Source organism: Ammodytes marinus, assembly GCF_949987685.1.
Source record: "Ammodytes marinus genome assembly, chromosome: 1".
Classification (NCBI taxonomy): domain Eukaryota; kingdom Metazoa; phylum Chordata; class Actinopteri; order Uranoscopiformes; family Ammodytidae; genus Ammodytes; species Ammodytes marinus.
In genome coordinates, this window is record NC_137230.1 from 3,704,763 (window position 1) to 3,721,577 (window position 16,815).

The 16,815-nt window shown below is 39.9% G+C and overlaps 1 protein-coding gene across 1 annotated transcript in view; it reads right to left on the reverse strand.

The window, feature by feature from the left end:
- The window catches only part of LOC307264521 (mucin-5B-like), a gene marked incomplete at both ends in the record, with an annotated part of 66,028 nt that overhangs the window by 41,407 nt on the left and 7,806 nt on the right, over positions 1-16,815 (reverse strand). The window contains 9 exons of the mRNA XM_080045937.1: positions 330-468; positions 1,141-1,258; positions 2,832-2,957; positions 4,282-4,510; positions 4,924-5,030; positions 5,119-5,209; positions 5,573-5,687; positions 6,833-7,094; positions 7,723-7,782. Coding sequence (XP_079902063.1) covers positions 330-468; positions 1,141-1,258; positions 2,832-2,957; positions 4,282-4,510; positions 4,924-5,030; positions 5,119-5,209; positions 5,573-5,687; positions 6,833-7,094; positions 7,723-7,782 — 1,247 coding nt within the window. The remainder of the gene's footprint in view (positions 1-329; positions 469-1,140; positions 1,259-2,831; positions 2,958-4,281; positions 4,511-4,923; positions 5,031-5,118; positions 5,210-5,572; positions 5,688-6,832; positions 7,095-7,722; positions 7,783-16,815) is intronic.

Genomic DNA, 16,815 nt, shown 5'->3' on the forward strand with positions numbered 1-16,815 from the left:
TCTATCTATCTATCTATCTATCTATCTATCTATCTATCTATCTATCTATCTATCTATCTATCTATCTATCTATCTATCTATCTATCTATCTATCTATCTATTTGATTTTACATGAATTGATTTGATTTATGGGATGGTCCTTGTTTTTCTACTACAACACTGCTAATGGATTTCTAACAAATATAATAGCTTTGACCTGTGTAAGGTTGAGGTCTTTAGAGTGGTGTAGCAGTGTTGTGCATGTGCTACCATAGCAGCTGGGCGTTGTATGTGTGTGTTTGTGTAAAAATAATGATGATTTTGATGATGAAGATGTGTAGGCCTACTACCTTAGCCAGAACGTATGAACAGTCCCCATGGAAGGTGAAGGCTTTTCCATCAAAGGTGTTGATGTGAGATCCTCCCTCCACAGAGCAGCTTCCTGGACAGTTCTTCTCAGTACAGTTCCACTCGCCACTCTCGCACACACTGTCAAGGCAAGTTTATTTATATAGCACAATTCAGACACAAGGCCATTCAAAGTGCTTTACAGGGGCAAGATTAAAATACACAATACACATTAGAAAAGCGAATAAATGAAACACTTAAAACGAATGAATAGAAATTGAATATTTAAATAAAATAAAAATTACAGGTTAAAATGGAAACAGAAAAGTCTTCAGACTTGATTTAAAAGAACTGAGAGTTGCAGCAGACCTCAAGTTTTCTGGGAGTTTGTTCCAGAGATGTGGTGCATACAAACTAAAAGCTGCTTCTCCTTGTTTAGTCCTAACTCTGGGGACTGTAAGTAGACCTGTCCCAGACGACCTAAGGGCTCTGGACGGCTCATAACGTATCAGCAGATCAGTAATGTATTTTTTCCCTAGACCGTTTAGGGCTTTATAAACCAACATCAGTATTTTGAAATCAATTCTTTGAGTGACAGGAAGCCAGTGTCAGTAAACACAATGTCACTTATCATTTCCATGGGATAGAAGATGGCTTCATTTGCAACTGAACCAAACCAAAATAGACCCGAAATTAGGCTGAACATGTTCTGGGCACCCATTGTATTTTACAGGAGAACAAAATAGTTTTTAAAAAAATGTTCTATTCAACCTATTCTCTAGCAAACCCAAAAAACTGTCTATGATATCATACCATTTTCTGCAGTTACTGGAGTAGGACTCTCCAGGTCCGTAGATCTTGCTGTTGTAGCTGCAGGAACACTTGCTCAGCGGGACACAACCATTTCCGTTTAAATCATCCAGCACCGTACCTGAAAGTGATCAGAGTGCTGCTACATTGAATCCAGTGGTGCAATGAAACAAAGGACATTTATTCTAGTACTGTACTAACGTTCAGGTTTGAGGCACTGATACTTACCTGGCATTTTTTATATTTCCATGCTACGTTGTACCTCTACTCCACTACTGTTCAGTGGGAAATATTCTTCTTTTCACTCCACTATATTTATCTGATTAGAAGTTAGTAACTTTACAAATGAATATTTTTGCACGTGAAACTTATGGAGAATTAACCAGAGTATGTAGACAAGACATACAAGCAAAGATGAAACATTTAGGCTATTCATAGATAACTTGATTGACAAAAAATGAATTGGCTATTTACCATTTGGATTATTTTAATTTTTTTATACAAACATGCCAAAAATGTCATTGTTCCAGCTTCCTACATTTGAAGATTGGCTGCATTTAAAAATTTTCGACCGAGCAAACAATGAATCAATTGATGAATAAAATAAATGAATCAATACTTAAATCCACTATGAAAATAAAAGGTTTTGGCAGTCCCATAGAAAATGAGCTCCACCGCATCCAAACCAAGCCCCAAACTCAGCCATTTTTACCAGCATCCAATAAGGAAGTGACCAAAATTGTAGTACCTTCCGGTGGCCACTGGGGGTGGTACCAAGACAGAGCAATTTTCCTTTGACTCACTTGTTAGACAGGCCGTTTTCAAAGTCTTATTAAACCTATTTACAGCCTGGTCCACAAAACCATTCTAGTCTGTATGTTTAGGTCATATCTCCATGACAACACTGAGGAGCGTGAATTTTTTTCTAGCAGGCTAGTTTTTATTCTTTTGGAGGTAAAAATGTATTGGCGCGATCTCTTGAGTGACAGCTCTCCGCCCGTTGTCCCTCACTTTGCCTCGGAGGTAGACATCAGCTAGATGGGCGTATCTCCCTCCCCCCGACGTGAGGCGGAGTAAAAATCTCACAAGATGGCGCCGCACATAAACCAGGATTATTGGATGCCGTGTGAATAACTGAGGTCAGCACGGATGATACATCCATATTATATACTATCTATGATCCAAACCCTGCTTTTACATTAATGCAATGCGAGATATAATAACCAAGTACATTGTCCTGATTATACTCACATTCTTTACTTAGGCAACATTTTACCAATGCAGGACCTTAACTTGCACCAGAGTATTTTTACAGTTTAGTATTTGTACTTTTACTTAAGTGAGCTCAACCTTACGCATCTTTGAGCATACAATGCATAGGAGCTAAATATCCCTGATACCGAAATCCGACATTTTGAATTTTTTTAATTTATTTTTTACCGAAGTGCAGTCTGAAGAGATGTGTTTTAAGGCTGCGGCGGAAGATGTGTAAACTATCAGCTGATGTGATGTTAATGGGGAGCTCCTTCCACCATTTTGGAGCCAAGACAGCAAACAGTCGTGATTTAGTCGAGTGGCTAGGTGACTAGTCATATCTCTGGTAAGGTATCTCTCCTCTTCCTTTTTTAGCTACTCTTTACACCATTTGAAAGAGCAGTTGTTTGCGTGTACGTGTGTGTGTCACTGCTGTGTACCTGCTGGGCAGAAGCATCCATCGATACAGTGGTTGTCACAGGTGTGGCTGGCCTCAGGGTTGGAGCAGGTGTCGGCGCACAGACTCCCACACTCCTTGTACTCCATTCCATGGGGACACGACTTCACTGTCAATACATAAGTTTGCATATTTACATCTGCACATATTGCCTATCCATATTTTTATCATATTTAACATTATTCTATTACATGAACAGTATCCTATTTCACCACAGTCATTATTTGTATTGTTATTTACAGCATTAGAGTACATATACAGTTTGATTGTATTTTGCATTCTAAATTGACTTTATATGTATTCACCTTGTCCCTCCACATCTATCTGCACTGTGTCCTTGCACTACTTTTGTGTTTATTTGTGTCTCAGGTGTTGCTCTCTTCACTTTTTTTTCTTCCTCTGTATTGCATTGTTGAGTGGAGCCTGGGACTTAACAATTCTATTGCCAATGACTGCTGCTGTTGTTAATGTGCTTATGACAAACAAACGTCCTGAATTACTGGACGAAAACTCTCTGATAACATTCACACAACAAGTTATTAACTATTGTATCCTGGTTCCAGCACTTGAATGCATCCTGCCCACGCGGTTCTAAAGTCACTTCTCTTACCACATGACTTATATAATGGGTTAAGAAGGGGTGGGGTTGACTTGATAGACAACTTCATAGTCTTGTGAATCGGCTTACTTAGAGTTAATAAGGGACTGTTTCTGTGTAAGTTAATGTTACATTAAAATGGATTAATATATGCAAGAGACCAAGGAACAAATTCAATAGCTACAAAAGAGGATTTCCTCTGTGTGGCCCAAAAGTAGAGTCTCACAATTGAATGTGTATGATGCCTGACAGTGACGGAAAAAGTACAAACCTAAGACACCGCACTTTTTAAGGTTGCGACATTTTGACCGTCTGGTCTTATTGCTGACCAACTCTCTTGAACGACTTGACATAAGCTTACTATACAGTGTCCACTGAAACTCATTTCAAGAGTTGCCTATTTGGATCTCTTTGCATCTGTTTCAATTATAGCTTGACAGTGTTTTGAGGCAGCTAGGGGGGGGGGGAGCCCACACAAAGCAAAAGCATAGTTGTCGAAGATTTAAGTATTAGCATGTAAACATCTGCTGGTCAATGATTGAATTCCTTCGCAATTTTTCTCTACTTACGACATCTATGGCAGTATGTCCGTCCTGGGAGAGGGATCCCTTACTCTGTCAACTCTCCTTGAGATCTCTTTATGTTTTAACCCAGATAAAGGCTTTTTTACTGGGAGTTTTTTCTCAGCCGAGCTAAGGGTCTAAGGGCAGGGTGTCATACTGTATGGAATGTAAAGCCCACTGAGGCAAATGTCTATTTGTGATATTGGGCTATACAAATAAAACTGATTTGATTTGATTTAGATGTAATAATGTTTTCTAAAGAGTGTACTAACAGCATAGGTCTTTGGTTCGCCAGTTGCTGGGCTTGCCCCCGGCATGGACACACTGTCTGGAGAACTCAGCCACAGTGTTGCAGAGGCAGGAGGGGTCTGCTGCCTCATTGACGGCGTTGCCACAGTGGCACAGGTCTGCCACACAGGCCGAGGTGAAGGAGGCCACGTCCAGCAGACTGTGGCAGCTGTTGAAGGCGGGGCCGGTGAGGATCTGCTCACACAGAGGTTTCTACAGGACAGCAGAGGAAGAGAGCGAATGGTTAGGCAGGCGAAGGACAGCCAGGGAGAAGGGGACTCATTGGGTCAACTGAGGTTAAGGATGATACAGTTTAGATATGAAGTATATTGATTGTTAAAATATAAAAAATATTTGAGGCAATATTATAAAATCGAAAATATCAAACCTATATAATTGTGTAATTACGTGTCACTTCTACATCTATTGGTTTTGTTTTTTGACAGAATTCAGAATGAAGGTACAGTAGGTAGGCAAACCCTCTAACAAATCAGGCTATGGCCACGTCGTTTTCTATCTATCTCTATCTCTCTCTCTCTCTCTCTCTCTATCTCTCTCTCTCTATCTATCTCTCTCTCTCTCTCTCTCTCTCTCTCTCTCTCTCTCTCTCTCTCTCTCTCTCTCACCATGTTGTTGCAGCTCTGCGTTGACTCCGGTGTGAGGTCAGAGCAGCTCTCAGTTGGTCCGTCCATTTTATAGAAGCTGGCAAAATCCACGGGGGAGATTTTCACACCTGTTTGGATAATATCAGAGAAACATTGCTCAGTTCTGTTGCCATCACTACACTGAAGGACCTAAAAAATAATTGTTGAAAAGCTTACCATGGCTGTAGAACTCATCGTACTGCTGGATCCCATTAAAGTCTCCACAAAGACCACAGGTTTTATTCTTGTATTTCTGGTCTAGCTCCACCTGAGGGAGGGAGGGAGGGAGGGATGGATGGATGGATGGATGGATGGATGGATGGATGGATGGATGGATGGATGGATGGATGGATGGATGGATGGATGGATGGATGGATAGATAGATAGATAGATAGATAGATAGATAGATAGATAGATAGATAGATAGATAGATAGATAGATAGATAGATAGATAGATAGATAGATAGATAGATAGATAGATAGATAGATAGATAGATAGATAGATAGATAGATAGATAGATAGATAGATAGATAGATAGCATTAGCCCAACTGTACTGCTATACTGTACATTCATTCAAAGGTCTGAAAGTATTTCTAAACAGTAGTGAATAGAGCAGGCCTTGGTCCTACCAGAAATGAGTCCTCCTCATTCCAGATGGCAAGCAGTCCCAGCTTGGCTTTGATTTTGATGTAGGTGGGTGTTTTCTCAATGATCAATCCTGAATGACTGAAGGGTAGGTTGGCTCTGCAAAAGAAGACATTTTTTTTTAGCCATCATGTTTTCTTACCTTAATTATGATAGCCAAAGGGTAGATTGTGAACAGAGCTCCCAATAGTTTCTAGTATATTGTCATGTGTGCCGCCCCCAAAAATTGCCACCGCTCATGTACACTTTTACCAATCAGAGCGATTCTCCGTTCTCATTGGCTGTGGGACTGTCCATTCACTTTGGCACCGATGTTGTTGGATACGAGGAAAGACCGGGAAAGCCATTAGTTGAAAATAAATGAACGCGCATAGCTGTCGTTCAGAGGGAGGAGCTACAGCAGGTAGAGCGTGTCAGGGAGGGACCAGAGAGAACACAAGTGGAGCGGTTGAGGTATTTGGATTCGAATCTCTATCCTAACTGCTATTTTCTCCCAAATCATATACCCCAGCTTTAACACAAGAAAACAGCACAAACTGATTCCTCGGGGAACAAATGGTTATTTCATTCCGTATTCATGCTTATCAGTTCACTATTCAATTCCAGTTACTGTTCCAAAATGTACATTATGGTTTATATTTAATAAACCTTGTCTGTTTGCATCAGTATATTCCTGCTATACAACCATCTTAAACGCCCGTTATCTCAACATTAGTTTTTTTTAAACCCTCGACAACAAACTTCTCAACTTCTTAACTTCTTACATAATCTAAACTTTCCATTATCATTGTTAGCACTATTCTGAAGGTATATACAACAACATGATTTGTTCAATGTTGTAACTTGTCTGATTTATGAAATATTTTAGTTCTTAGAAACATGCCAGAAATGCTCTTTTAAGTATTTAAATGTGAAAAAAAAGGTTTTAACTCTGGGTTTAACCAACATATACTTCTTTGGGTCGTAAAAAGATGCAAATTGAAGCACAATTAGTTTGATATTGCACATTTGCATATTCATTCAAACATATCTGACTAAATTGTCCTACAAAAAAAAATATACTTTTAATGAACGTCATTAACTGTCAAAGTGTCATGGCGACATCTATAAGTTCAAATATTCCACCCTGTTCAGCTGCAGTGTCTGGCCCTTGAACATTACTCATATTTATCATCCAGTTCCAAGTAGTAAATGATGCAGTCTGACTGGCAAAGGCTTATCTTTTTTTTTAAGAATAAACTTACGGTTTTCCATCAATGACCACGGAGCCCCTGGAGAGCTGCACCACGGTGCCCTCCAGCTGCATGACGATGGTCTGGATGGTGGCCGGGCCCTCAGCCTGCTGCCTCCTCAGCTGGATGTTGAAGTCGTTGTAGGTGCTCTTGCATGACGAGGTCAGGATGTAGTTGCAGGTGGAGTGCAATTGGTACACATCACCGTCAAAGGTCTTGAAGTGGAAGTTTCCCCATGTACTGCAAACCTGGCCATTGTGGACGGAGCTCACACCTGTACCAAGACAAGGCAGGGGCAGGAATTTAGGGATGGGACTGATCCAATTCAATATCGATATAGGGTCTGATATATGGCTGCAATCTACTTATTGGGTATCAGACTGACAACACAGATCCATGTACCGATCCCAATTCCATAGTCCGTTTTAACTTTTTATTTCTGTTTCCGTTATTTTAACTTTGAAAGAAAAGAAAATGTGAAGACCATAGCTATGTGATAAAGCACACAATAATTTAGCAATTAAAAAGTTGAGTTCTTCCGTATTCAAACCTTTCAAAACAGTTCAGATAAACCTTTATGCATTTTTGTATAATGTTTTGTTTCATTTTAATCAGAATTGCTGTGTTGCTTAAGCCTTCCTAACCTTACACATAACATCACCAACAAAGAAAGGTAAAACAATTAAGATATCGGAAAGTATCGGTATCGTCCGATATCCAAAAACCTAGATATCGGAATCGGATCGTACTAAAAAATAGTGGATCGGTGCATCTCTAGACGGGATAACTCAACAGTCGCAATATTTGACACAGGTCTTTACCTGATTGGATAAATGCTCACACATTGTCTATATAAAGAATATAGTCCATATACAGTCACTACCAACAACCAATTAGCTTACCTGATATTCTCTCAGGAATCTGAGACATGGATGAGAATGTGTTCACAGCAGACGTTGCCTCTGTTGAAAGAAGTAGGAATTATTTGTCAGTAATCAAATACTCAAATTTCAAAAATACATTTAAACACAATGAGACTGAGCTTTATAGCACAGTAAACTTTTGAAATATCAATAGTTCCATTTGTTCTATTTGTCAGAGCTCCCAAATAGAGTAGAGAGTATATGTACCGCTGTGCCAAGCAGCTACAATGGTGCACAGGGTCAGACATAGCCGCCACTCGTTAGCCATAGCCCTAGCCATTGGCTTTTCTGCACACAAACTACTGAGGAAGATGGGAGGCAGGCCCTGCTCTTTATACCAGTGGGCAAGGTCTTCATGTGGCCATGTAAGGGAGCGGCACTCCCATAGCTACACACTGTGATTCATCCAAAGCTGGTCCTACCCCGTCACAGTGACTCCCTTGTCCCCGTCACACACCTCATACGCAGGGCAAGGGGACAGAGCATGTTCCCCTCACATCTGGGAGGGAGACAAAGCGATAATTAAAGGCCCAAGTCTAATACAACTTTAGGTGTGTCCACAATGAGGGCGAATGTTGGTGGTCCCTCTGACGTGTTCTTGGACAGAAGTTGATAACTTATTGTATGTTTAAGAAGAATAAATAACACTCTCCCTAGACATTGTACTTTACTCAGAAACATATCTTTGTGATTATTTTTATTTTATTTTTATTAAGTTAAGAATTAAATGAATACTTGAATGTAATTGCAGTTTGAAATAAGAGAAGTGAATAGTGCAGAAGTTTGACAAATAAAATAAAGAGTATAAAAGCTTCATTTAAACTCTTAGTACCCTCACTACTGACCACCAGACCATATAGATGCGGATAGTTTTTATTTTAATTGTTCAGTTTTTAGTACATCTGTCTCTGAGACATCTGCCTCAACTCCAGCACAATGGAGGTGAATGGAATATTGTTTGCCATGCTTAGAACTTTATATATATTTATCAATAAAATAAATATAGCCTACTGTTTAGGGTTTGGTGATAACCATTGCTTAAAACTGCACATAAAATCTTGTGTCTTGTATTTGGGTAGATGTATTAGGTTAGTTATGAGCTGTGGCTATGTTCAGTGAGAAGGAAAGCTTATCTTATGGAAATACAGCTTTCACATTATTAGAGTTTCAAGTAGGCAACACACCCACAATACCACGTTTGATTCAGACCTGTGGGATTAATAGACCACGATTATGAGCAACTCTGTGTTGATATAATAGAAGGCTTGAGATAGATAAACACTTGACTACATACTTTCCTTTATCATAAGCGATACGAGCTCAATCATATTCAAGGTGTGTTCGGATCTCTGAGTGACTAACACCTTTTGCCTTTTGTTTTCTTTCATGGCCAGTTACAAGTCATCTTCAACAATACCAAATGTCCACAGTGACTAAACATGCATGGAAAGCAGAGGCTAATTAAATTCACCTCACTTGATTTTCACATCTATTAAAGGTCCATCAGTATTGTTTTACTGTCCACCCTGAATGAAGTCAAGTGGCCGGCTGAAGTGGGTCGGCTGTGTGCATAGGCATGGGTGTAGCTGCTGCCGTCAACACTGCACCACCACACTAATCAGTGAATGCCTGAAGTCAAGTTGTTTGAATCCTATGTTTCATAGGAGCTTCTGTATGTACTGTATGCATTTTTCCTAATGAGTAACTTTTATCCTTTCTGTCTTTCTATTTTTATTTGCATGATTGACCGATATATATATCACAGTTGGGTGTCTTAAGCCCCTATCTCACTGGGCTGCGACTGTTTGCGACAAGTTGGAGACTGCATTCGCGAGGGAGTCTCTAAACTGTCTTGAAACGTTCGCGGAGGTCTCAATTTCCTCGCATGAGTCGCAGAGCCTCGCAGTCCTGTCGCTTGAATTTTGAACATGTTGAAAAAATGTCAATCAATAAATCGATCTGAATCTGATTACATCTCACCTGTTGTTCATTTGGGGAATTAGACATCTAATAGTAAGCATCTGAAAAGAGTTAGGAGTTGAGTAGATTTTTGTCAGTCCAAATGAAAGATATTGTCATTTATATTTGATGAAATTTACAGAAGTTTGATTTAGAGAAGGTGGGCTATGCTCTGGTTCCATATGACACATTAAGCATTTTGAGCCAATCACGACAGTTCTCTGCCCAAACTTTCTATGAAAATTCCATGATTGAGTGACTGTTGCCATAGAGACCGTTTGATACATGAGCCTCGCCCACACTGTCCTGGCAAATTTTCACTCTCTAACAGAGCCTTTATTAGGCCTACATAACTAGCTATCTAGCAGTGAGGTAATGGCATCGTGTCCACAGTATCAAGATAATGGGGTTATGATAAAACACTCTTAAAAACGCTTTATCAATCTCTCCGCATTCAGCCACACACCTGCTGAGATACCAACTCTGTCCATTGTCAGGCCACGGTAGAAATAGAAGGGAGTTAGCAGCACCAGTGCAACCACTTTCACATGCAATGCTGTCTCTAGTAAAATGATTAACGTTGGTGTGAATTATTACGCCAATAGGAATTCTGAAAAATCAATGTGTGTTCAATTCATTAAGACAATGTAGCCTCATTCTGGCTGTCTAGGAGGTTTCCAGCAAACGATGTGGCCTTTGTAGATAATAGTCAAACCTTCTGAGGAAAACCTTGCTGTATTAGGTGATATGTCAAACATCCCGTGCAACCCTCAAATCTAGGAATATATTATTAGTGAGACAAAATCTGTGACAAGCCAGAGTGGGGACCAGGAGGTCTCAAGTTTCAATGAGCCACTATTAGAGCAGTTACACCTTGAACATTACAACTCTTTTGTCTAAAGTTGTATTAGTGAAAAGACCCAATATCATACAGCTATCATGAAGAATATTTCAGCCAAAATGAATCAAATCCACCCAGTCATATCAAAACTCACTTTTCTCAAGTCACCGGCCAGCAATGTTATTCTATAGTCTATTAACTAAGCCTATCAATCAATGTGACTCTGTTGCTCTGTGCAGTCCCATAACATTCATTAGTAACAACAACTTCTTCATGGATGATACAGGTATTGTATGAGGTATTTTGCTAAGAAACACTTGATTGGCTAGATAGTTTGATGTGTAGCACCAATATCTTTCATGCTGGGGATCCAGGTTTGATTCCCGGTCTGAGCGATCAATTTCTTCTTTCTCTCTCACAGTGGCGCTAATACGCCGTTGTATTAAAAAAAGCCCAATGACTCATTAATACAGTCAATTTAAGTTGATCAAACGTTCTCATACAGTAGTTGTTAGTTAGTGTCAACAAGCCCATTAACTTATTTGTAATAATAACTAAGGATGGGTCATCACCATCCTGACTGTTGAATGAACTGCCAACCCTCTTGTAACAAAATGAAACATCAGCGCTGAAAAAGGTCCATTGGTAAAGGACCCCATCTGGAGACGTGGGATCAAACCCCTGCGCTGGTAACCTGAGGTGTGCTTCACGTGTGTGTGTGTGTGTGTGTGTGTGTGTGTGTGTGTGTGTGTGTGTGTGTGTGTGTGTGTGTTCGTAATTCAATTTCAAGGGAACAAAGGACATGGAGATCCAGGTGTGTCAAGCTCACTGGCCTGCTGACCGCCAGTAAGTCAGGTGTCTCTATTTTGTCAAGCTTAGCTTTGTTTAACCGGGCTGTGGACAGTTGTTTCGGTCTAGCTAAATTATCAAAATGATTTTTAACTCATTATCTATCTATCTATCTATCTATCTATCTATCTATCTATCTATCTATCTATCTATCTATCTATCTATCTATCTATCTATCTATCTATCTATCTATCTATCTATCTATCTATCTATCTATCTATCTATCTATCTATCTATCTATCTATCTATGTAATAAGTTTAAGGCTTAAAGTTGAATGATTGAATGTCAGAACAGTTATTATTTATTAAATTTAGAAAAATGAAACGTAATGAGCAGGAAAGTGATTGTGGCCCATCATGTCAAAAGAGGAAGACTAGGTACAGTTACAGTTTTTCTCAGTTGCTTTGGTGCTTTTCTCACATCACTATTAACATTTGCACAGCAGTCAGTGCATTTCTCAAAACAATTAGTGCAAACTGCAAAACCTAGTGGATAACCTGCAATAGTACGTCACTTGCTCAAAATGGATTGTCTATTCCTCAAAAGCAAGTATTCATGTCAATGAAACTGCCAGTGTCATCAAAATGAGAAGTCTTGACACCATCGTTTATGAACAAAATAGTCAAATAGCTTTGTCATGTTTTCATTATGACAGTTTATTCTCTCAGTGTTTTCCAATGCAAAAGAAAGGTCAGAACTGGGTGACACTACCTGAAAATGCTCAAGACAGCACTATACACTACTTGTACAGCCATTTGAAAACTACAGTAAAGTTATACATTGCTGTAGTTAGGGGAGTAAGTGAGTACAAGACACTGAATACGTATGTTTCACATTTTTACTGTATATACTCTTCGCAATTCTACAGCATTGTGCAAAAGAAAAATACACTTCAGTCACTTATTTAGAACAAACATAAAAAAACACCCTTTTGGTAGAGCTGTGCACAAATGTGAACAATATAACAGGACATATTGTAACTGAACATATATAGGTAAATCATTCTGGCACATCCAGACTTTCCTGTCTGTCTGGCCACATATTTTCATCTACATCACAACGGATATTATCCCTTGCAATGCAGCGAGGAAAGTATCTATGATAAAGAAAAGGTATAAAATTTGCTTGACAGAATTTGATAACTAGTTCAACAATTTTGTATGTAATGACTCAAGCAATGAAATGAAGACTATTAGTTTTATTGGGAACGACTATTCAGCATCCATAAGTATAGTTCATTTTGACTGACATGACATAAGCAAATGACAATGTTATAAAACAGCAGAGAATTGTATGAAAGCAACTGATACATGTCCAAAAGCATTTGCAATTTGTTTAGAGGAAGGAGAAATTGCTACTATGATGTGCTCAAATGACTAAATGTTGCGGAGGTTGAACTAATAGTTATGAGAATGTTCATTCTGATCTGAGAAAAGCACCAAAGCAACTGAGAAAAACTGTAAAATGCAAATATGAGTTATGATTGCATACAGTTGCTGGCTCACAGTGGCAATACTGCACTATCCACTGCAAGCCATAGGGCCCTATGATGTCAATTGTCTGATTTATGATACATCTTCTTCTTAAAAACATGCACGGAAATGCATATTTCGTAATCATCAAATGAAAAAAGGCTGTATCTCAAACCTGTTCTGTAAAAACTTTGGACATTTAAATGTTTTAAAAATTAAATAAGTTTTAATGTAAGTTCACTAATGTACAGCCGGCCTCGACAGAAATAACAGGGTCTTAACTGAGGGGAGAGTCAGTCCTGGAGATAACAAAACGTCAAGTGGAGGCTAAACTTGTGACAAGGATGCACACCTTCGTGCCGTGCGCAAGCAATATCCGGAAGCTCAGGCCGATCTGACTAAAACTCAGAGAGATATGCGAGCCACAGGAACACAGACACACAGACACACAGACACACATACACACAGACACACAGACACACAGACACACAGACGTTTCTTGCTTTATAGATAGATTTATAGATAGATGTGTGTTGATGAGTAGACACATCTAAAACATGCAGGGCATGTGTCCACGGCACAATGTCTGATCAGATATATATGATCATCTTGTAACAGCAGGGGCTCAAACTCAGGACCTTTGTAGCCATTGACAGGAGCTGATCTCAGGGAGCTCTTATCTGGGAGATGACACTACTGGCTTAACAACATAGAGTAGACAGTGGACGGGACTGCATGACAACACAGAATTGAAAACTGCTCTCAAAATGGCTAATCAACCAAGAGATGCCTGTAATTCATTTTCCAAAAGATTGATTGCTTCGTCCATATTGCAAAAAAACTGATGCATACAGACGCCCCATTTTCCATTGACCACTATTGCTTTAGATGAAGATACAATTCAAATTGTTTTTTTTAAATTCACTTTTTTTAGATAAACTTCTGAGGAAAGTCTGGGGATAAAGTTGTGCACGTTCGGTGGTGATTGAGACGAACATGTGGGAGGAGATAGGTTTAAGAGGTTTGGCAGTTTTTTAAATAAATTGAGTGAACGACTTCCGAATTGCCGTCAGATCAATACAGAAGTACGTTTCTGCTCTGTTGGGGCTACAGTTTGAAGGGAGTTGCAGAGTTGAAGCATGTATGGTTGATTTCAGATTTTTTTAGAAGTTTTGTTAGATTTCCTATCAAGAAGAAGAAGAAGAAGAAGAAGAAGAAGAAGAAGAAGTAGAAGAAGAAGAAGAAGAAGAAGAAGAAGAAGAAGAAGAAGAAGAAGAAGAAGAAGAAGAAGAAGAATAGGGGAGGGGGGGGGCTTTGCTACTCGGCCCCTAGTCTGGCATGACCACTTCCGCCAGCGTCTATTCGCTTGCGTCGAAAAGCAACGCAGCCCTGACGCAGCCCCCTCCTTTTCCGGTTGCTGGCTTTCCCCTATTGTGATCCCCCTCAAATTCGGAAACAATTCGCTCACAGTCAACCCGTGTGCTTATGTGCAGCGCTCTCTCTCACACACACACACACACACAGGGTGTGAGAAGTCACATTACTGTAGACGGAAATAAAGTGTGGCTATACTTCGGGATAATAATATTGGCAGCGGCGGTCCGGGACGCAGCCTAGCGTAGCCTAGCCTAGCTGTCCAACTTCATTGTACAACTACCCCCGGGCAGAAATACCCTCATAAACTCTGGAAAATGAAGCGTGGGGGTTTGAATTGAGCACCGGACCTTATAACCAGCTAGATTAAGATCCGCCGTTCCCTTTCTTTGGCGAGGGACTAAGCAGCGGTGTTTTAGCGACGGGGAAAGATTCCAACGGCTTCCACTATCACCTAGCAACTCTTACGGCTACTTGCTGCAGTTGGTGTAGCGCTCACAACGTCAAAACCCTGTTCTGCCTGTAAACAGACGGACTACGGCTCTGACTACAGCGATAGGAGGAGGTGGTGACATAAGTTCTCGAATGCTAAAAATTCTACTCGACCGCCGTAGCCGTCCTCTCAACCGCCGATGATAATGTTACCAGAGATAACACTACGTGGCTAGTTAACTCCGGTTAAGTTATCCCGTGAGCTCCTCGGGGGCTAAACTGTATGGTGTCTTGACATGCTGGTTAGAAAGCAACACACTATGTATATTCCTTTTGTCTTTAATAGTTTTTGTGTGGCGTTTGCGGGTTTAGCCATTTCTCTGACAGTCTCTGGACGTGAAGACGTTCCATCAAAATAAGTCCCCCCCCCGGCACTATTTTGCAGGACACCGCTGCTGCTTCCCGGGGTTAGCCCCGCCCTAGATGATTGTGATTGGTTTAAACAAATACAAACAGGCTAGTCCAGTTTCCCCCGGTTTCCCCACCCGAATAGACGGCTCTAAACAGAGTGCTTCCAGACCATACTACGTGCTGTAGTTTGGTCTGGCTTTGCGAGACTACTCGGCCCCTAATAATATAGTTTTGAAAAATGATGTTATTGATCTCGTCTTTGTTATAGCCCACAGGCCTATTTCTTTTGTCTCATACTGGCTACTACTGTATGTGTTTGACGTTGAAAATAGCTAAGAGAACATTACCTAAGTGTATTTTAATGGAAGTTTTGGCTCTGATTCGAATCTAATATGAATTTCTTTTTTCTGAGTCAACCCGCGATGTGACAACATTGGGTAAAGTGTGTTTGGACAGCGGGCACCTCCTTTCACCAACAGTGATAGCTGGGCTGAGACGCTGGTGGTTTGGGCCCAATCACATTAAACCAGCACTTGTGGTTTGACCCTGGGTTATTGAATTGAAATCTGAATGTAGTTTTTTATCAAAGTAAGGGTTAGACAATATATGATAGGATGAAAATAAAAGCTAGCAAGCCTAAAATCACACATCATATCATATTCAAATCTTCAGTGGAAACTCCCTTTTATATAATCCAGTCTTACAATCAAGCGAGGCCTGGGGCGAGGCACAACATGTTGCCAAAGACAGAAACAAATGGAGACACATTGTATCGGCCTTATTTCCCATGGGGGAAGAAGAGGCATAAGTAAGTAAGTAAGTAAGTCTTACAATCAAACTGTTACCAAATATGACTAACAGTTGACTTAGTGACAGACAGTCAAAATAATAGTTGCCTAGCTATAGTCATATTTTTTAGTTACGTGTTGTTAAAAGCTGATTGCAAAATGTGCCACGCACTTAAGTGGCACATAACACACACGCTATCTCTCTCAACGGTGTATGCCTCGTTTCTACATTGGGGGGGACACACTGAGCGAAGTGTGTGGGTGGGTGTGTGAATTTTGAGTGTTGCACACTTTTTGCCTTTTCTTCATCAATATATGGTGGAAATGTCTTTATTTATAATGACTAAGCACCAGTGTTAACTAACATGACATGTTATTGGTTATAAAAGCCAACAATGGAAATTAATCAGCTAGATCAGGGGTGCCCAGACTTTTTCAGCTTGTGAGCTACTTTTAAAATGACCAAGTCAAGAAGATCTACCTACCATAAAAATGGAAAACAAGAAAAATGTGAACCTTTTAAAGTAAAATGTATCACTCCGGTGCATTTTGAGAAGAAAACTAAGGCTAAATCAGCTGCATCCTATGTGAGCTATTTAGTATATTTTCTGGAATAATTTGGAGACACAGAATAACCAAAAAGGCAGAAAGAAAAAATACAGCTTTAAAAAATCTCTCTGTGAAGTCTTCATTTTTTTCTTCTAATACAGTATAGCTCACTATAGGCCCCTGATCTTCGTAGCCACGAAAAATGTAATTTAAAAAATAACAAAAATCTACTTGCACATGATAGGCCCCTGATCTCTGTATGCCCCCTCTACAAAGGTGAGGGGCATAATGAGCCAGTCATTTGTTCATTTTTTTAAATAACGTTGTTCAGGGCCTCCAAAGATTAGGAGCCTATATTGAGCCAATAAATTTAAAAAATATATATATTATTTATTT